Source organism: Aedes aegypti, chromosome 1, assembly GCF_002204515.2.
Source record: "Aedes aegypti strain LVP_AGWG chromosome 1, AaegL5.0 Primary Assembly, whole genome shotgun sequence".
Taxonomy (NCBI): Eukaryota; Metazoa; Arthropoda; class Insecta; order Diptera; family Culicidae; genus Aedes; species Aedes aegypti.
The window spans coordinates 96,586,933-96,607,961 of record NC_035107.1 but is presented as its reverse complement, the minus strand read 5'-3'; the positions used below and the strand labels follow the sequence as shown (position 1 = coordinate 96,607,961).

Below are 21,029 nucleotides of genomic sequence, written 5' to 3'. Positions count from 1 at the left end.
AAAAAAATACTCAGTAATAAACCACACTGGTGGCGAACGATCGATTTAAACAAATCTGATGATGGCTGAAAATCAGTAAGCCGAAAAGTTATAATCGTGTTTCAGTGTGTAGTAATCACCGAAAAATATCAACAATCTCCAAATATATAGTAGATGTTAGCATCACGATAGGTCCTGATATCGATAATGTCGGCTGTGCATCTGCACTTCTATTACGCTCTTGACGTTTTTTGGCTCTGTGCGCAGTCTGCCAGTGGTTTGCTCTTGTATGTTGAGCAGACTGCCTATTCATCTTCCTCCGATTCTCTGTTTCCTTCCCTCGTTCATCCTCTTCTTCTCTTCTCGCTTCCTTCTCCTGCTGACTCCCCCGGTATCGGAGGTTGACATCAGTACCGGTTGGGGAGATGTCCGCACTGATGGTGCCCATCTACCGGCGACTAGCGCAGGGGAGATCTTCGTCTTCTTTCTTCGTCTGGCTGACTCGAGTGCCAAGGTCGGTCAAACGATTCCGGTTGGAGGTTGGATCATTAGTGCCCCGACGACCCGATGCCAGGCACTGCTCTCTGCTTCTCGTTTCGAGCTGCTCTTCCCACCAGTTTCTCTGCAAGATAGACGTTATCTGACAGCGCGTGACCGAACCGATGCAAATACTTTTGAAGCAACCGTGACCTGACAGGAACTGTGTCAAGTGTAAGTTGACTTCGCTATGTTCCCAATTTACCCAGGTCGACACATTCGGGATGAGTCTGTGGGCCCCCCTACATTTCTCAGAGCCTTCCTATTCTTGCTGCCACTTGACCTGCGAGCCGATCCTCGTCAATTTCCTCACCTGACTAGTGCCTCTCCGCTGATAACACTCGATGTCTTCACCCAGGGTGATGCTAGTTCGAATCACACATACTGCCTGCGACGATATTGTTCTGTATGCGCTTGCTACTCTCATGGTCATGAGCTGGAACGTGTAGTTAAGCTTGTCCCGATTGCTGTATCCCAGACTGGAACTCTGTATCTCAGTATCGACTATGATACGCTAGCCAGAAAACACCTGCTACTGCTTCTTGGACCATGAGCGTTCGACACGATCCTTGTAAGCGCGTTGGTCGCCTTTGCCGCCTTCTCACATGCATAGTCGACGTGGCTGTTGAAGTTTAGCCGATCGTCTACCACCACGCCCAGGTGTCTGCGCGACCGCTGTGATGCTATGACAGGTTCCCCGACGGCAATCTCAGTGTGTTGAACCGCTTTGCGATTGCTGACTAGTAGCACCTCAGTTTTGTGGTGGGCTATCTTCAGCTTGACTCCATTGATTCTGTTCTCGACCGTGTCCATTGCCTCCGTGTCTAGCATTTCCACTTCCTGCAGCGTTTCGCCTATTACTGTTAGGACGACGTCTTCGACAAAGCCGACGATCTCGACGCCCATTGTAACTTCAGTGATAGAATCCCATCGTATCATGATGTAAGATGATGGATCACCGGGTGGTTTTCCTGGTTTTGGTAGCAGCACCAGCTTCTGGATCTTTCATAATACTGGGAAAGCATTTCTGCATCACCTTCCGGAACATATCCGGGTACGCTAGGATCGCCATTTTAAGTGCCACAATCGGAATTACATCCTGTGCGGGAGCCTTTTTCACCTTCAATGCTTTCGCCGCTGCTACAAGCTCGTCATTGGAGAGCTGACAATCTTCGGTGTTTTTTTCTTCCTCGTTGACATACGGTGTGGGTGGCCATGGTGTCAGATCATGCATTGGGAAAAGATGCTCGACAATAACCCTCAGCTTTTCAGCACACGTTTCAACCTGCATTGCTTGACCCTTGACTTTCGTCATGACCACTCGATAAGCAACCCCTCAGAGGTTGACGTCAGCTGCTCCGCACAACTCCTTGTAGCACTCAGACTTACTCAGCGTTATCTGGCCTTTTAAAGCAGCTATGGCTGCTTGGAACACAACCTTTCGCTCCTCTTTGACTTCTACGTTCCTTGCTCTCTGGTAACGCCTCCTAGCTTTAAGGCAAGCAACGCGGGGGGCGTTGAGAGCCTCGTTCCATCTTTACGCGAGACGTCGATCGTTGCGGGGCTCCCATTTTCGTGGCATCGTTGTTTCACATGCCCTTGCCATCGCTGTTGTCAGCCCTACCGCACCCATGTTCAGGACTTCGATGTGGGTGCGAAGTCTCAACGAAGAGATCTTTGGCTAAAGCCTTCGTCCTCCACTGCCGGTTGCCAATTGTGCTCCGCTGCACTGCCAATCCTGTAGCGTATCGCCTAGTGATCGCCATGGGTGTACTCTTCACTTACCCTCTAGTTCATGCCGCCAATGATGTGCTACAAAATGTTAGGTCTATGATCGACTTCCGCTCGTTTTTCCGAAATGTGCTAACGGTGCTTTCGTTACACAGTCGTACCTCTACCTGTTAGAGCCTCCAGTACGTTGAAACCTCTGGCAATGGTTACCCTGCTACCCCACTTCACGGCCCATACATTGAATTCACCTCTAATCAACATTGGTTTCCGACCAACTAGATCATCGGTCAACTCCTTCAACATTCGACTAAATTCTTCACTTTTCGCCGCCCAATTGACGTTATTGAGTAGTACTCGATACGATTCAGCTATTATCGCCACGTCGCACTTAGTTTATGTTGTCGACTGTCCCAACCGTTGCTGTGCGGTGTCGCAGTGATTCAGGTTGATCTGCGTTACCTCCGTTACTGTTGGACTGCCTTTTGGTATGCACAGCAATTGAAGCTGTCCGTCGAATGGGTGTTTCCTTCCTCCCGTGAGCAGAACAAGCACCTTGGTCGATGCTTGTAAACTTTTCAAAAGTGACCTCTCTCTCCACATTTCCAGCACAGGTTCTATCGGGATCTTTACATCTCGCCGCCGGGTCCATGCACTTGAAGCATCGCATCGGTGGCCTATGTGCTCGCATCACGTGTCTCAGTAGGCATGTCAACCAGCTAATTCTCATCTTGCTTTCTCCACCAGTCGATCGTCTCCGTCATCAATGTTTCTAACTGTTCCAGTGAGTCATCTGTTGTCGTTAGAACGATGGCGTTCATGAGTCCGTCGATCTCTAGACCCTTGAATATCTGCACATAATAATTTGTTGAACGTTGCATCCAGAGAGTTGAAATGAGTATGAAGACTTAAGATAGTCTTTCCGTAACTCTGGCCTACGTCTCTTTAAGTAGCCTTTTTTGAATTCTGACAATAGCTGTTCAGAATCCTGCAATGTCCTCCGAGATCCGTAATCTGTCTGCCATCTTCTAAACTCTGAGCTCCTTCTGGTAATGAACTCCTCCTAGCTTAGAGCTCACCCTGGCCAACTTCACCGTACTCCAAGTTCCTACTAAACATCGAGTTCCTCCATTTTCCACCTTCACAAGATGTGCTATTCGGAATTTGCCGTAGCGACTCGCCGACTGATGCTGTAGTGGATCTCTCGATGAGTCATTTTGCGCGGCTCAAGACCGTTTTCACGGAATGTGTTTTCGAACATTTCAGTGAACATTTACATTTGGTTACACCAGATCTTCAGGATGAATGTCAGTAGGATAAACTTCCGTTTGAAGTTTACCTGACACGCACGCTACTGAACAAACTTCTAAGCTTATACACGTTTGCAACATTCAGGAATTTGCAAACTTGCGAATGTTATAGCGATCGAAAACTATAGCGCCTCTGGCGGATTCTCACATGCTATTCATGTTCATCGATATATGCATACGAAATGTCCAGCTGAGGAGTGTTACGTATGTTTGACTATTACGTCAAATTCATTCGGTATTTGAAGTAATGTTTCTTATAGAAGTTAGCTTGGTTTTACTAGAATATTCGATAAAATTAGCTACAGAAAACCGTGCTACTGTTTCACACCAAATCTAACAAAACTTCTTAGAAGATATAAACCTAGAAGCTTGCTTTATTTTTCACACAATCAACCTACTAAACCCTTTGTTTCTGCACCACAATCACCACCACCACCACCGCCATCGTCATCACCAAGTTTATAACGAATACTATCAATACCACCACACCATCGTCACCACCACCACCACCACTTTTCTCACATGTTCCATCACAGCACCACAACCACCCACCAGCCATCGATTTCAAAGTATGCCGCACCCGAAACTAAAACAATAATCGTTATTGTTCTCTCGTTTTTTCTTCTCTTCTCTTTTTACATATGTAATTGTGTGTGTGAATTCTCTCCCTTCCACAACCAACGTAAAAACATATATATCCGTAACTGCATTGTGCGTGCGTAGAAAAAGAGTAATTAGAGTCAATAGTATCGAAGATGATGTACATCTTGTTCACCGGGAACAAGGCATTGGAAAACAGTCAAAATCTGTTCAGGTAGTGATGAGTGATTCCGTACTCTTTCTCCTTCTATTAGTTCTATTCTCTTTTTGGTTTTCTATCCTTTTTCGACTATTGCTTTGTATCTCCCTTCTTTCTTCTCGCTTCCTTTTATCATTCGAAACGTATCGTTTGAGTTTCCCCTCTTTAGCTTCTCCCTAATCCCAATTCAATCGGTTAACAGAAACAAATGCTACTAACCTCGAACCCGGTACTAACCTCAACCCAACCGCTTGCTCTTCATTTGCTACTAACCTCTCTTTCCTCAGATCGTTTTCATTTCAAGAAGCCGGATGTGAATCGCCATTCGTCCACTAATACAAATCTCCAATTTCTCTGTTTTTTTCGTTCTCTTTCATCCCTGGTTGTGATCGTCGTGTTGCGTCCATCCATGCCCCCCTACATCCTCACCTTACCCCCTCCCATCACAATATCTCCGACGGACAGGTCGCGGAATGGATGGGACGAAGAGAAGCCTGGTCGGCGGATCGATCGTCCGATTCCCGTACAAAGCCGACGCGTTGGGAATTTAGAGGAAGACGACACGCTAACAAAGCACTAGCCGCTTCCACGACTGGCCACGACAACCGGGGCAACACCATTGGCGACGACGAAGACGATGATGAGCGAAGAGGCGGCGGCGGCGGTGGCGGTGGTGGTGGTGACGGAAGTGGTGGCAACGGCGGTCGCGGTCGGGAGCTGGTGGGAGTCAGCGAGAAGAAAACCATGACCGACGGCGGTAGTGGCAAAACGAAAGACCAGACTGTTAAGATTAGGTTAGTACGAGCGCCGATGGGCGTGGCGACCAATCGGTTGGTGGTGGTGCGGTATTAGGAGGGGGTGGTTTGTTATATGATAATCTAAGATACGTCTTCTTGAACTACTTGAAGTGTATATCTGGGAACTTTGCAATTCAATCTCACGCAGTATCGCTCAACTGTGATTTATATTGTTGTGAGGTTCCTACCTAAGAACTACAAACGTAACCAATGACCTCTAAAACCTGTTCCAGGCTTCCAATCTACAAGCGTAATCAATGAATGAGGCCCGTACAAAACAAAAAAAAACAAACACACATATTTTCAATTGAACTGTTGTTTGCGTTCACTCAAGAACTTCTTTGAAATCTACAAGATCTAAAAATGTAATCAGTGATTTCTCTGAGTTTGAAGAAAAAGTTTCATAGGTACTCCAGAAAACTCAATCAAACATAATTTTTGAAGTGTAAAGCCCAAAAGTTGTTCCAAAATATTCAATCCGTAAATAACAGAATTTCTAATTTTTGTTATCCCAAAGATGGGAGACTGACTAGGAACTGTATGAATCTTATACATAATACTTCAAGACATCACCGATTATGCTTGTAGATCTAAAGGCCAGTACTCAAAGGAGTTATTGGATAACCTTGAACCTCATGAGCCTATACTGCTCTAAGAGTTGTTTATAAAGCTCAAAGATATCACTGGTTACGCTTGTAGATCTGAACTACTGTACTCAAAGGAGCTGTTGGATAACTTTGAACGATCGTTGTACTCAAAAATTGAAAGATTATAACTGTATGAACCTTTATACTTACCATCCTTATTCATAAACCTCCGAGGGATTACGTTTTTAAATTTGAAGGCCTGCGCTCAAAGGACTTTTCCGGGTTAGCCCAAACGGCCGTTGGACCAAAAACATGATATAACCTAACACTTGATAAATTTTATTCAGTATGAATGAATATTAACCTTGTTCAGGGGTAATCAAGTTCAATTCACCTACAAGGGTCGGGGTCGCTCAAAGGGACACTGCCGCTTGTAGGTTGAAGCGCCCATCTAGGGAGTCGTAGGTTCAATCCCCACCGGAGCACGTGGTTTCTTTTCGCAGTTTCAATTTAAATTTGTACAGAAGCCTCTGAAAGATCACTCATTACGTCTGTACATATGAAAACATACAGTATTGCACAAAACATTTGCAACTTTTTCGATTTTCCTTACAAAATGACCAACTTTGGTAAGCTAGATCTCAGTTATTTATGGACCAATATGAATGAAATATTCACAAAACATCAAATATAACTTGAATTTTAACATATATTTTTGAATATTTTTTTCAATCACGAGTTTATAAGTTATAATGGTTTATCTAAAGTGTAATTTTCGACGAAAAATTCAAAACTATTTATCTCTAAATTTGATAGCCCTACACAAAAACTGTATTCAGCAAACTTGTTCATCTTGTTAAAATCTACAACTTTGCTGAAGGTACCATGTAGGAATTCCCTCAATATGTTTAATTATGCCATTTATTAAAAATCATCAAAAAATCCACTTTATTCAAACCGTTACTGCTTTTGAACTTATGATTGCAAAAAGCACTCAAAAATATACCGTTAAGTCACCAGTCACCGTGCGGCCTCCATTCACCGTGCATATATACAAATTCCTACAGAATATTCATACAAATTTCACAAATTATTCTCTTGTCAGCAAAATTAGATAAAACTGATGAAAAACTGTCACTAAGCATTTTGAAAACCCTAGTTTATGTAGTCAAAACTATGTGAATTCTGATTGATAATGAGATTTATCAACACTCTTAGTAGAAACGGCAAAAATTCACATTTTTATTTTAAGGATATAGTATGAAATTTTTGAAAATTTCAACAAGTTTTAACTGTGGATACTATTAATAAGATGTATTTCATCGTAGGAGCAATGAGATTTCATGCAAATTAGAATTTTTATTGTGTTTCAGTCGAAACCCAAATGCACGGTGAATGGACCCTTTTCAATATATATGGTTCCTATTACCGTGCATTAGTGTAAAAGGCATGAAATTATTCGATTATATTAGATTTATTGTTATGTCGTCATTAAACTACTTCATATTTAGTTTTTGAATGAATATGGAATGGGTTGGACAATACAGTCAAACCTCCTATAACGATTTTAATGGAAAAATAATTATTTAGCCAATTTTTAAACTTTTTATGGTTTTTATCGTAAATGAAAATTTAAATACTCTTAAAAACGAGTGCGCTAGTGTGCACGGTAAATGGTGACATAGAACGGTACGAGGCGACCTTAACATGATATTTTCAAACATAATTTTTAAGTAATTTTTTGTTATGCATCACTAATTTTAGATTTTTCCCTGAATTATTATATAATTGCACGTTACGTAGTGGTATTCTAGTACGCTTAAAATTATTTGGAAAAGTTATGTAATTTTTTGAAGTTCAAATTTTTCTTAAATGCACGGTGAATGGTAGCTTGACGGTATGTTAAAATTCAAGATATATTCGATGTTCTGCCAAAGATCCATTCGAACCGGTCCATAAATACAGTCACCCCACAGTTATGGATAGCACACAGATATGGATCAAAGTTGGCTTAAACGGAGAATATCTCATCCAATAGAGCTGCAATTACGAAGAACACATTTTATCTACGTGAACCATAAATCTGTACAGCATTGCAATCAAGCATAACATCTTCTAGCATATTTTATTCGTTCGTAATAAATAAAATGTTATCCGTATTCATAGAATCGTTGATTCATAACTGTGGGGCATTGAAACCCGTACCACAGTTATGAATCAACAATAAAACGATTCCGAAAGAAACGCCGGAACGTATACTTTCACTAACACACCATTCGTTTACTTCACAGATAAATTACTTTTATAGTGTTCTGATCCATAATATGAGTCGATTTGATCCATAATAAGGACCCTCCTGTTCCACTGATCCACATCTGTGGGATGGACAACGTTTGAAATTTCTATCAAAATCGATACTTTCTCGTAAATAATCGAGATTTTTTATGTGTTTTCTTGAAAACAACTATATTCGGCATAGCCAGGCGGGTAATTTTGTTTTGTACAAGGTCACCATGATTTGTAATCATATTTTATTCTAAAAAATGACCCTTAGTTGATCCATAACTGTGGGGTGACTGTAACTGAGATATTGACTGTAACTGAGAATTGGGCCAAGGGCCCATTCACAAATTTCATAACGCTGAAGGGGGAGGGTGGGTGAACTCAAGATGTTACAACTCATACAAAACTCGAAAAACATTCTTACAAAATGCGTTACGAGGGATGGGTGAGTGTCTTAAATGATTTTTTTTACGTCATGGAATTTGTGAATAAACCCCAAGTTGTTTTTGGGAAAAATCATAAACTATTTGAACTTAAAACCCGATAGTATATATTTTCATCACTAGATGCACTTATACATCTGACAAACTGTAGCCGAAAAAGTTGTTGAATCACCTGTGGCAGTTGTTGTACTCAACGCTTATGTAAATAGAATTTAATTATTTTTGCCTGTATGTCGCAAATCATTCGAATGATCAGTGTTGGCAATCTTCCAAAAGTCTATGAATAAATTCATTACTTGTTCAGATACTGCATACTCAACACGCATTAATTTCCACTGCAAGTGGTTATGGGCCCAGGAGTGCTGGCAGTTGAAAATTTGAAGTAAACGAGAAGTTATATCAGAAAATGGTCCTTCCAAGAGGCGACGAACGCAACCCAAGTGGACAAAGTGACGGAAGCGGAAGTACAAGCACGGCATCTATGAATCTTGGTGCAGCTGCAAGAGGCAGTGGACGATCTACTGCAAACGGATGAGCCCCAGGAAATCCGGTGAACCTATTGGCCATTAAAAGATTGCGAGGACGTCAAAACTACGCATATTTACTTTCAAAATAGCCGACGTAATTAGATTACATTACCTGATACATGCGCAACTGTTACAACTAAACAACTGGTAAATTTTCAACGAGAGAACTGGATGATCGAGGTACACGATTCGGGTAAGCGGTTGATCTTGCTTTACTATTGGATGTCCACTTAAAAGAACTGCGGCGTTGACATTCGAACCACTCTGATTACCAAGAATGGACGTATATGTCCACGGTAGACACATCAAGGTAGGCTATTCCCACATGTAAACAACGGTTTTCAATCAAAACTTGTGTCGTCATTCCTATCGTCAAGCATGAGGCTTACAGGATAGTAAAAGAGAGCAAGCCTTGCTTTCTTTTGCACTCGTTCTAGTTTGCGATAGGCATGACGTCACTGCCAAAAGTCATTTTTCGGAGTATAATACCTTGCTTCTTTTTACCGTGATATATGTCTAGACTGGTGAACATCTAGTAGGCTTCATTGAGAAACCCAGATGATCGCGCAAAACGATCCGGGTGAAAGGATGATTCTTCTCTTCCAAAATCACTTGGAAATACATATACTGAATGATCATATAAGCGGAGAATGATCACAGAATCGTGGATGAGCATTAGTTACATTGCTTCTTGTCTGGATCTTTTATTAGCGACTGTTTAGATACAATAAACGCCGCGTTGTACCAACTTCCCTTAAATTGGACAACATAACAACCGTTGAAACGAATTGTGTGTACTGTTTTAGAGAAAATATTCTAAAATACTATTAAGTAAAAGGAAACGTGCTGGTGATGCCCAGTCCCCTAATAACCTTTGACGGCATTAGGCGGATCCGAAACAGTTGAAGTTCGCGGCTTTAGGATGCAAGACCAGAATGCGCTAGGGATTCACGGACGTTTCGTAAATACGAAGAGGTTGAGCAATTCAAGCCGTAGAGGACCGTTTAGCCTTCCTTAGCCGAGTGGTTAGCGTCCGCGGCTACAAAGCAAAGCCATGCTGAAGGTGTCTGGGTTCGATTCCCGGTCGGTCCAGGATCTTTTCGTAATGGAAATTTCCTTGACTTCCCTGGGCATAGAGTATCATCGTACCTGCCACACGAGATACGAATGCAAAAATGGCAATTTAGGCAAAGAAAGCTCTCAGTTAATAACTGTGGAAGTGCTCATAAGAACACTAAGCTGAGTAGCCGGCTCTGTCCCAGTGGGGACGTTAATGCCAAGAAGAAGAAGAAGGACCGTTTTGGATTTTGTGGTAGCTAGAATTGATATGTAGAAGAATTTATGTTTGTGAAGAAAGCACATTATTACTTCATGTATTTATTTCAGTGTGTTTGATTTGTTTGTCATTGTACAATATATTTGACCTGTCATGAATCTTTTGAGCGTGATCTTGATTGACAGTTCGAAAGACAATAATCGCGGAAAACGGTTAGAACCAATGTCATATATAACAGGTCCGGTTCTTAGTATGTGTTTGCTTGCATTAGTCACGAAAAAGATGTAAACAAAACGATCAGCTGATGGTGACGACAAGGCTGCGAAAAAATTTGTTCGCAGCTTTCGAAACGTGACGTCATCTTCGGCTACTTCGTGAACTTTCGGCTCGCCGAAGTTGCCATTGCACATCTACTACTTCAAAACTGATGTTATCACATATACTAATTTGATGTTCGCCCGCACCTTTAAATACCCCACATCGGGTTTGAACTTCATCGCGTGATCGGGATGTCAGTTTAATGACGGATTTTGTAGCGGATGGGTGTGCTGGTTTGAACTCAGCTCATGTATATTCGGGCGATGGTGGAATCGGCCGAAAGTGAAGTGTTTTGTGGATCCGGACACTACAGTGACATCAGCAGAATGGATATTAGTAGTGAATTGGAATAGCTCTTGCCTATATAAAGAAGGATAGCATCACCGATTTCCAACTTCTGGAACTTCGGCCAACGATATAGGCGCTGACCATACCTCTCTCACCATTTTTTCCGCCTTACTGAGACTGAAATTGACTGGATTGAATGCGTTCTTGCTTGGAGAGCGTGTATACCCTAAATCTTCAGCAAAGAGATTTGCTACTCGAAGTTTCTACAAATGACTCCTTGCGTATAGTTGAAAAGTCGTCTACAGTGTGAATTCACGCCCGCTCGTTCAAATCGATCGCCTGCTTGTGTTCGAGTACCAGATATTCGTGGATGAATGTCTGTTACATTGCTACTTCTTCCCATCTCAGGGTTGATGAACGTTTTTAGTAAAATGATCATTGCATTACGTTGTACCGTCAGAGTTTTCAGTGCTGTTCTAGAGAAAGTATCCTTACAGTATAGCTCCAACGAAGTACAGCCTTTCGTGTATTGTACGAATTAGTAGTTTAGTCCATAATACACACTCACTGTTCACCAAAATTCTGTATTCTTTAGCAGGGTAACATGTTTGTCAGGATGAATTCGGCCGCAATATAAGATCATATCGATGTTGCTGGTGGTAACAACAGAGCAGAGGTTGAATCGGCGATATCAGTGTGTTCTCATAGGCTACGTTAGTCAAACCTGAGCTGAAGCTTTTTGTACAATCCAATTAGTACGGAATTACGATAAAAAACAACGAACAGGATGGCACGGCATCTACAACTTCGGATATACACGAGCGGAGTACAGTTGGATCGCTTCTTTGGGCAGCCTGAAGTATAATAGTATGATCAACGGATGTAATAGAAGTTACCGGTTGGATCTTGTGGAACATACTTCGATAGTTTCGTACTTGCAGGACTTGGATAGACTTATTCTAGAGCGACGTTATGGTCCAGTGTCTGCGGGAGAAGATGCGGCAGCAACTGCTCCTAAGAATTCAATGAAATGAAAGGAGGATCAGGACCGAGAATCTTAGTGGTTTGGGTTTCCATTTTACACTCTTCGGAGATGACGCATCGAGGTTCGGTGCTCTGAAGCAGAATCAGATCGTTATGAAGAGAAATTGCGTCAAAGCAAAGAACACAGATGAAATGACCATCTTCCAGGAACATGCCAATCAGAGAAATTAACGTTCTACCTCTCACAAAAGTTGGCATTCAAACCTGTTTCGCACAGTATGACGATAACGAACTTCCGTTAAGAAGCAAAATACAGTAAGAAACGAGCGGATGTGACACGACCTCTACTACTGATGTTCATGAGTTGGAAGGAAGATGGTTTCAAAGATGTTTCCTTGAGACAACCAGGTGCACTGTGGATTTTCGGAATACGAATACGAAGAGGATCATGAAAAATACGAAGACGATAATCAACAAAAAGTTAAATACACAGTTGACGCTTGTCGACTTGATTCTTGTAGAACAAACTTCGATAACTTTGCAGCTGTTAGACTTGGAAGAGCTCGTTTGAGAGCGACACAGCTGATATTATCAACCGATAAGCTACTTTGAACGGACATGGGATTGCTGTGAAGCAGTGTATGGTGTTTGCGGGAGTAGATTCGACAGCAAAACCTAAACACGAGGGGAGGAGGTCAGAGAAATGGAGCACTGACGGTCATGCTGCAGCAAGGGACCTAACAGAACATGGAACGGAAGTTCCATCAGAAGCTCAACGCATCTCGCAATTCCTTCGGGCAGCGAGCCGAGATGCGTAGGGATAAAGAAGGGAGTATCTTCATGGACGAACGTGAGGTGATCGAAAGGTTGAAGTAGTACTTTTACGAACACCTGAATGGATGCTGAGGGTCGAACTAACGCAGAAAATGCCTTTGTCAGTACTGTGAATGATGGAAACCAACCAACCAAAGTGGGGCACTTTGAGGGAGGTTGAGGATGCCAGTTACCAGCTCAAGAACAATAAAGCTGCTGGTATGGATGGTATCGGAGCTGAACTCATAGCCCAGAGACGCTGACCATTTGTCTGCACCGGCCGATAAGCATAATCTGGGAAACAGAACAGCTTAGATTGTGAGAACTTCCTTAATATGGCCTACAAAGTGTTATCCCACATCATCTTACGTCGTCTGTCATCTGTAGTAAACGAATTTGTAAGAAGTTATCAAGCCGGTTTCGCTGACAGGCGATCGACAACGGAACAGATCTATAATGTACGGCAAATCCTCGAAATAAATTCTGAATAACAGGTCCTAACGTATCACCTGGGGGCCCAGATAGCCGTAGCGGTAAACGCGCAGCTGTTCAGCATGACCAAGCTGAGGGTCGTGGGTTCAAATCCCACCGGTCGAGGATCTTTTCGGGTTGGAAATTTTCTCGACTTCCCAGGGCATAGAGTATCTTCGTACCTGCCACACGATATACACATGCAAAAATGGTCATTGGCATAGTAAGCTCTCAGTTAATAACTGTGGAAGTGCTCATAAGAACACTAAGCTGAGAAGCAGGCTCTGTCCCAGTGGGGACGTAACGCCAGAAAGAAGAAGAACGTATCACCTATTCATCGATTTCAAGGCGGCATACGATAGTATCGACCGCGTAGAGCTATGGAAAATCTTGGACGAGAATAGCTATCTCGGGAGGCTCACAATTAATAGTCTTGAGAGCAACAATGAAAGGTGTGCAAAATTTTGTGTAGATTTCAGTCCAACATTCCAGTTTGTTTGAATCTCACCGAGAACTACGATAAGGTGATGGACTTTCGTGCTTGTTGTTCAATATATCGCTAGAAGGTGTTATGTGGAGAGCCGGGCTTGACAGCCATGGTGCGGTTTTTACAAGATTTAGTCAATTTGTTTGCTTCGCGGATGATATGGAGATTGTCCGTCATACATTAGAAAAGGTGGCAGACTTGTACACCCACCAGAACCGCGAGGCAGCAAAAGAACGACTCATATACGGAGGCGCATCATCAGTGGAAATCGGGCCCACTATTGGCTCCAGAAGAAGCCGCAGTCAAAAAAGATTCACTCCCTCACGAAATGTACCATATACAAGACACTTATACGACCGGTAGTCGTCTACGGGCATGAAACGTGGACTATGCTCGAGGAGGATCTGCAATCTCTTGGGGTTTTCGAACGCCGGGTGCCTAGGACCATCTTTGGCGGTGTGCAGAAGAACGGTGTGTGGCTGCAAAGGATAAACTACGAGCTCGCCCAACTCTACCGTGCACGCAGTTTTCAGAAGGTGGCCAAAGCCGGTAGGATACGATTGGCAGGGCATATTGCAAGAATGCCGGACAGCAACCGATGGTGATCGCTTTGAATCCAGTCGGTACAAGAAGGCGTGAGACGCAATAAGCTAGGTCGGATCAAATGCGTATCGATTTGGCGAACGTGGGGCAGAACCGAAGATGGAGAGATGCGGCCACAAACCGAGTACTGTGACGTGAAATTGTTGATTTAGTGTTGTCCGTTAGATGTTAACTGAATTGATAAACTCAAACACGCTCGAGCAAATTGAGAGTTACTTCTGTGTCAGTTCACAAACATGGTACACAAACGTCCAACTTCTGAAACTCTGGACAATGGTACAAGTAGTGCCCTGACCTTCTCGCAAGACTTCTTCTTCTTCTTCTTGGCATTACGTCCTCACTGGGAGAGAACCTGCTTCTCAGCTTACTCTTCGTATGAGCACTTCCACAGTTAATAACTGAGAGCTTTCTTTGCCAAAGTTACCATTTTCGCATTCGTATATCGTGTGGCAGGTACGATGATACTCTATGCCCAGGGAAGTCAAGGAAATTTCCTTTACGAAAAGATCCTGGACCGACCGGGATTCGAACCCTGACACCTTCAGCATGGTTTTGCTTTGTAGCCGCGGACTCTAACCACTCGGCTAAGGAAGGGCCTCCGCATGACTTCTCCGATTTTTTGAGACAGGAACTGACTGGTAACGGGCGGATGCTCTTCTCAGTGGCCCTTCTTTGGGGAGACTGCAGATTTTGACGAAGGGTCGTACTTAAGTCTAAGAGAAGAAATGACAGTTTCTGGGGAGATGCAATGCAAGACTTGAAGAGGTGCTCGATGTTGAAGCGAGTCTTGCCAGAACGGTTGGTCTTCCATTTCTGGAGCTAGTTCACCAAAACTCTTCAGCACGACGATTTTCTGCTTGAAGTGCTAAGCCTTTTAGGTGATGTAACTTCATGACAAGACCAGTATCACTCTGGAAACCTATTGAAGATAGTAATGAATCGCAAAAGATAGTTTCACAAGCAGTTATTCAATTTCTGAAGAATAATTTCGAGTATTCATCTGCTCAGTAAGTTCAGAAAGATCGGAAGAAACAAGACTTTTACTCTGAAGTTTGAGCTGATCTACGACGACTTCTATTGTAGAGTCTTCAAAACTGAGGCCTTGGCATTGAAGTCATTGAAAGAGAATCCGAGAAGTAGATATATGTCGTTATATAAGAGAAGTTTAGTATTGAGATCTTCCGTAATTCGTTCTTTAAAATATCTTCAAAAGTCTTGTTGTTTTTTAGAAATTACTTCAGTTAAATTGAAAACCATGCAACAAATTTATTTTTAAATGCACTTGTTAGCTCATATAGAGTCTTTGGCTTCTACATTTTGGTCTAATCAAAATGTTTTGAGGTATTTACATTAGATCTAGGAATAAAACCATAAAAAGTTAAGGTTGTAAGATTATGGAACTGATTTTCTACTGTTGATTATAGCAGTGTATAATCGAATTGATAATAATATTAACAGTTTTCATCTAAAGACCAATTAAACTGAATGCATCTTTATAGTTGTAAAAATTGTAATTTATTGTTATCAATATCATAAACTAGTCAATAAAAGAGATTTAAAGACATGAAGTGCATTTTATTACCATTAAAACTATTCACATGGGGGAAATCATGCCGTTAAACTGTACGTTTCTGTTCATATAAACATCCGAAATGCATTTGAAATTCCCGCCAAGCATAACAGGAAGCAAACCCTGAATGCATGGTGGAACGCTTCTGGAACGTCCTAACCGGATGTCCTTGACCTGGTTTCGGAATGCTTTCCGGTGCCCACCCCTATTCCTTCCACCCTTCCGGTATCGTTAACAACCCTAATCCCTCCGTTAATGAAACGGTGCGGTGAATATGCTCAATCCTGTTGGCATGGGGCATACTTATATCCTCGGACCGGAAGATATAAACCGTACTGTCAGTACTAGGAGCTTCTGGCCCGAGTACTTGCATCCCATTAGAATAATTTGGGAAGGATTAGCTATATATACTTAATAATTCAATGCTGTTTGCTTTTATTAACGAATTTCACTTTCTTTCTTTCCGCAGAAACGAATACAAATCCAAATCGGCCAAAACTCACGGACCAGGTGGCGGAGGCGGAGGCGGAGTTGGAGGTGGAGACGGCCTCCACCGTTCCCGCAGCAATCTTCTAAACAATGAACAGCGGGAAATTTACATTGAGGATGTGGACGAACACGATCCGGAGTACCAGACATTGAGGCGAGTCCATCAGCATCCGATACAAACCCAAATCGACGACGATTCCATGCGACGCCATGAGATGGACCGGGGAAGCGACTTGAACTATGAACGAAGGGGAAGCTTCAAGCGGCAAGGTGGACTGGGAGTGGACGATTCGCTGGAACCGAGAGACCAGTACTACATTAAGGATGGCAATGCGGAGATTCTTCGACTGATAACCAGGGGAAGGAACGAAGAGGAGAACATCTATGTTAACGTTCCGCAGAGGGGTGCAGGTCGTGGAGCGGGTGAAGGAGCAGGTCAGGGACAGTACATAATGGTGGACAACGGTGGAAAGGAAATTCTAATGAGGAGATACATTGAGGAACAAGCTAATGGAAAGCAGATAATCAGAGAACACTATCAACTGCTTCCTGGGACGACGTTCATACAGACCATTCCCAATGAAGTTCCAGGGTATCGAGGGGATCACGTCACCGAGGTCAAGATAGGACACGAGCAAAAGTCCAACCGTGGAGGGTCATTAAAAGACGACGATGATAATGAAATCCAGATAACGCACGCAGTGTCAAATCATTCGCTGATCCAGCAAGAGTTGGAAACGTCGTTGAAGCAACAAAATGCGCTGTTGCGACAGATATTATTGGAAAAGGAGAAGCTCGAAGAGAAATATAAAGAACAGGACCAAGCCCTAGAGACCCAAAGTCTACCATGCCAAGCGGTAGTTGCAACGCAGACTGATTGTGAAACGGCAACTCAAACAGAACCGGTGAAAGTCGAGCGGAGGCGCACCAAAAGCGAAAACGACGATTCCTTCTCGGAAGACGAGTACGAATATGTGAAGTACAGTCCTCCAGATAGCCCGGATGATGTGTACCTGATCAAGCGAAAGCGCACCCGCAAGAAGACCAAGTACAAGTCTGACGGGGAATCGAACGGAAGAGGCGGAAAGCGATTCATCACTGTGGAATCGGTTAAGAGGAAAATTCGGACACCCATTCAAGAGGAAGAGGAACCAAGGAAGACGCCACCGCGGCACAGTGAAACTCGTGCAAGCATACTGAGGAGAAAAAAGAACGAAGAGAGACTGAAGAAGGATGTGCTCATGGAGATTTCCGATTCCTTGGAAGATAAAGAGACCAAAAAGAAAGATAGGCGAAAGAAAGTCTACAAGAAGAATGTGAAGTACTTTGAAGATTCCGATGGGTCCGATAAGGAAGTTGTACAGAAATACTTTTCAGCAGATAGTCTAGATATCAATTCGGACGTCGAAGACTATACGTATGAAGTGACGACTACGTCTAAATCAGTCACAGTTTCACCACGATCTGGCATCCAACAGCGGATATCCAGGAAAGACAACAAAACGGAAACCACTTCCACTAGGATACGACTGACAACTTCCGAATCGCCTTCCCGAATGCAGAAAGGTCCTGCTCCGAAGCCACCACGTATGACCAAATCGCTGTCGAAGGAAAGATTAGAGGACGGTAGAGACATTCCGGCGAAATATATGGATTGGTATCATAACCTGAAAGATGATTCACTGGAGAAAAAGCCAGCCAAATGGAAGGAATACGAGAAGAAGTCTGTTAAAAAGAAGATTGTTTCTTCGTCATCGAAGGAAGACGAACCAAAAATGTCCAAACCTGAACCAATGCCTCGAACATCTCCTCCCAAGGATGCTCGTCTTCTGAAAGAAGACATTCAACTAGCGAAAAAGGTACAATCACAATCTTCGAACGACGCTACCAGCCATCCACTGCTCCAACATTCCGAGCATCGATTCGAAGCAGAATACGATGCGAATTCCCAAGTTCCTCCACCTCCAGACAAACTACCGCACTACCTTTACCCGGAAACACCACCGATTGTGAATCGAGACAACAAGGTGCAGATCAAGATAGTAGATTCCTCCATGAGCAAGCCTTCTCCAATCCACGAGAACGAAGTCAAAGAACCGAGGCCAAGACTCTCGGAACCAACCACCACGACAGCAGCAACTACAACTACAACAACCTCGTCAAAAACGCTGAACGCTTCGACCCTGGAAGATGACCACGACTCCGGCATTGCCATGAACTCGCTGCTGCACAACAAGAGCAAACGGCATCCCATCACGGACAAGAAGAGCATCTTCACCATCGCGTACGACGACGTGCGCATCCGACAGATCCGATCCGAAAGCGACACCCCGCCGTTCTCCTAACAGCGACGGGGCAAGTCTGCTCAGCAGCCTAGCGAGCAGCATCACTCCGAAGCCGAAGAGCAGCAGCAGCAGCAACGAGGACGCAGCCAATAGCAGTTGGCATCTTGTCAGCAGAAGAACTACTCCCGAACCTGACTGCGTACGACCTTTGACATAGTTCACCGGAAGGGCTTCCCTAACGCCAGCAATCCCCGAAACAACGGGTTTCTTCGAGTGAAATTTTCCTAAATAAAGTACAAAGAAAGCTAACCGTTGATCCTACCCATAGTGTCGGTGCGATCATTCTGACGATGACTGTAAGCAAGTTCTAAAATTGAAAGGAAACGTGCAACTGCCATAAGTACTAAGTTCACTTTTACCCGCCACGTGCAAAGGCGTGAAAAGAGCCATTTTTTCCTAGCAAAAAAGAAAGCAAAACCATGTATAAATACGATGTAGTTTTAACCAAGCATAAAGAAGTGAAAGACAAAAGTAGTTTTACCACTATCGCAAACCCTGCCCAGCCGCCAATGTTGTCGTTGTCCAACAGTTGTGTTTATGATTGTTACTGGTGTTTTTATTCCTAAATTGTTTAGTGGCAAACCCCCCCTACAAAGTGTCATTTTTAGGTGATAGGTTAAAAGCAACAGCTGCTGTGTAAATTGTTCGTTATATGTTTAAGTAAGTCGCCTTGTAAATATTAGTCCCCCGATAGAAAGCGAATCAATCAATCGTATTAAGTACACGAAGCAAACGTACTCCATGACTTCCTGTTTTATTTTTGACGTACCAATAGCCTAGTTATCAAATAACTAGTCTTTTAGAAACTTGCAATAACGTACTTTGCAATGTCCTCAATCTTCCAGAGTAAAACAATGCAATCACGAAACGCGCATATTTTTCGTTCGATGTTTTTTACCCTTGTTGAGTTTGTGTTGATGTACAAATCGAGAAAAGAAACAATTTCAAAAATTAAACAAGTAGTTACAAGTAAATCTAATCCTCGTTCTGTGTTATGTATGAATAGGTTTCATCGCGAAGCAACTGAATGTCACACGTTCAGTTTCGGATATTACGGCTTCAAGCTATTCCGTCGAAGGCTAAAGCACCTTCATGACCTGTAAAGTAGACTTTAAGAGCATTGTGTAAAAAGTTAGTGTACAATCATCAGTGGGTTAGCTCACTTATGTCGAATTCGTTTTTGAACCTAGGTTGGAACTGGCGCAACCCGTTCTGAATCACAGTTTCAACCCCAACCCGATTCAGGTTCGACCGAACTACAATTTACTTGACATTGGTTTGTTTATGTGTTGATCACCGACCCAGTTCCTAAAAACGAAAACGACATTATTTTCGCTCCCTTTTGTAGGGTAGGAGGTACTCATAGTCCTGTGTATAAGAAGTTTAAATAATAGTTACGTGAAGCGAATTGTGTAAATTCAATACAATAGTTTAGCGAAATCTGACTAAGAAATATAAAAGTCGATATTTTGAATAATTTCCAGGTTCTCTTTTGTAATCCGAAATTCATCTGTTTTTAGGTTAACGCCGATAATTTTCGTAAGACTGTTTTTGTTTTCACTTCCAACAATATGACCATTAGCCTGGGACACGGTTATATGAAAAATTTAGATTCTCGCTCCAGTTCACTTTTTAGATTGCATTTAGGTCCCATAACAACTGTGCAAAATCTCAGCTCGATCGGTGAAACTATATTTTAGCGCCAGCCGTTCAAAGTTTGTATGGGATTTACTATGTCATTGACCATTCGATACACCTGATTCCAACATAGTATTTTATATCGGTATAACCGATAATCATCACATTATCCACTCTACAGGCAGCATCAATTTGAACCATAAAAATTTACACAAATTCTAAAAAAAGAGAAAAAAAGAATTTTTTGATAAAAAAAAAAATTTGCAGAAGTAACTCAAATAAAATTTATCTAGATTTAAGGCTCCCCAAGATCTAAGCGACTTTTTACGGCGATAACGACAAAAATTCGTCGCGATTTCGCTGATGTTTCGCTGCATGCACTGTTTGATAAGCGCATCTAAGCCACAGCGACGCGATTTCGCAGCGAATCGCGTCGTGTCAGTCGGGATGGTTTCATAGAAGAGTGCTTGCAGCGACACAACAACGAAATTGCGACGATTAATTATCGATGTCGCCGTAAAAAGTCGCGTAGATTTGGGGGAGCCTTTAAAGTGATAGAGATCGAAGCAACTCGGTGGTTGTAAAAAAAACCGATCATAGTAGTCTGTAAGAATTTGAATTGGAAAATAAATTTAGTTTACTCTACATTCTCAATCAAACCAGTCGGGTTTTCTTTTCCCTCTAAGAGGTTATGGGCCGTTGTTAGAGACGTTAGAGCGGAAGAAGTGAAAATTTTCACGATGGAACGATGACTGGC

General features: G+C 42.8%; 1 protein-coding gene and 1 long non-coding RNA gene across 4 annotated transcripts in view; one reads left to right on the top strand and one right to left on the bottom strand.

Moving 5' to 3' along the window:
- LOC5570412 (cadherin-86C) overlaps positions 1 to 19,731 on the top strand; it is a 649,107-nt gene extending 629,376 nt beyond the window's left edge. For 2 of the 3 annotated variants that reach the window (XM_021843135.1, XM_021843137.1), the window contains exons 13-15: positions 4,278 to 4,368; positions 4,819 to 5,147; positions 16,270 to 19,731. In XM_021843135.1, the coding sequence (XP_021698827.1) occupies positions 4,278 to 4,368; positions 4,819 to 5,147; positions 16,270 to 18,634 (2,785 nt within the window). In that variant the 3' untranslated portion in view covers positions 18,635 to 19,731. The remainder of the gene's footprint in view (positions 1 to 4,277; positions 4,369 to 4,818; positions 5,148 to 16,269) is intronic. The other variant, XR_002500161.1, reaches the window with a different exon arrangement.
- LOC110676209 lies at positions 19,533 to 20,138 on the bottom strand. Its single transcript, XR_002500173.1, has 2 exons — positions 19,960 to 20,138; positions 19,533 to 19,796 (listed from the first exon to the last, which is right to left on the bottom strand). It is a non-coding gene; the product is annotated as an uncharacterized LOC110676209 (long non-coding RNA).
- Positions 20,139 to 21,029: the final 891 nt, after the last annotated feature.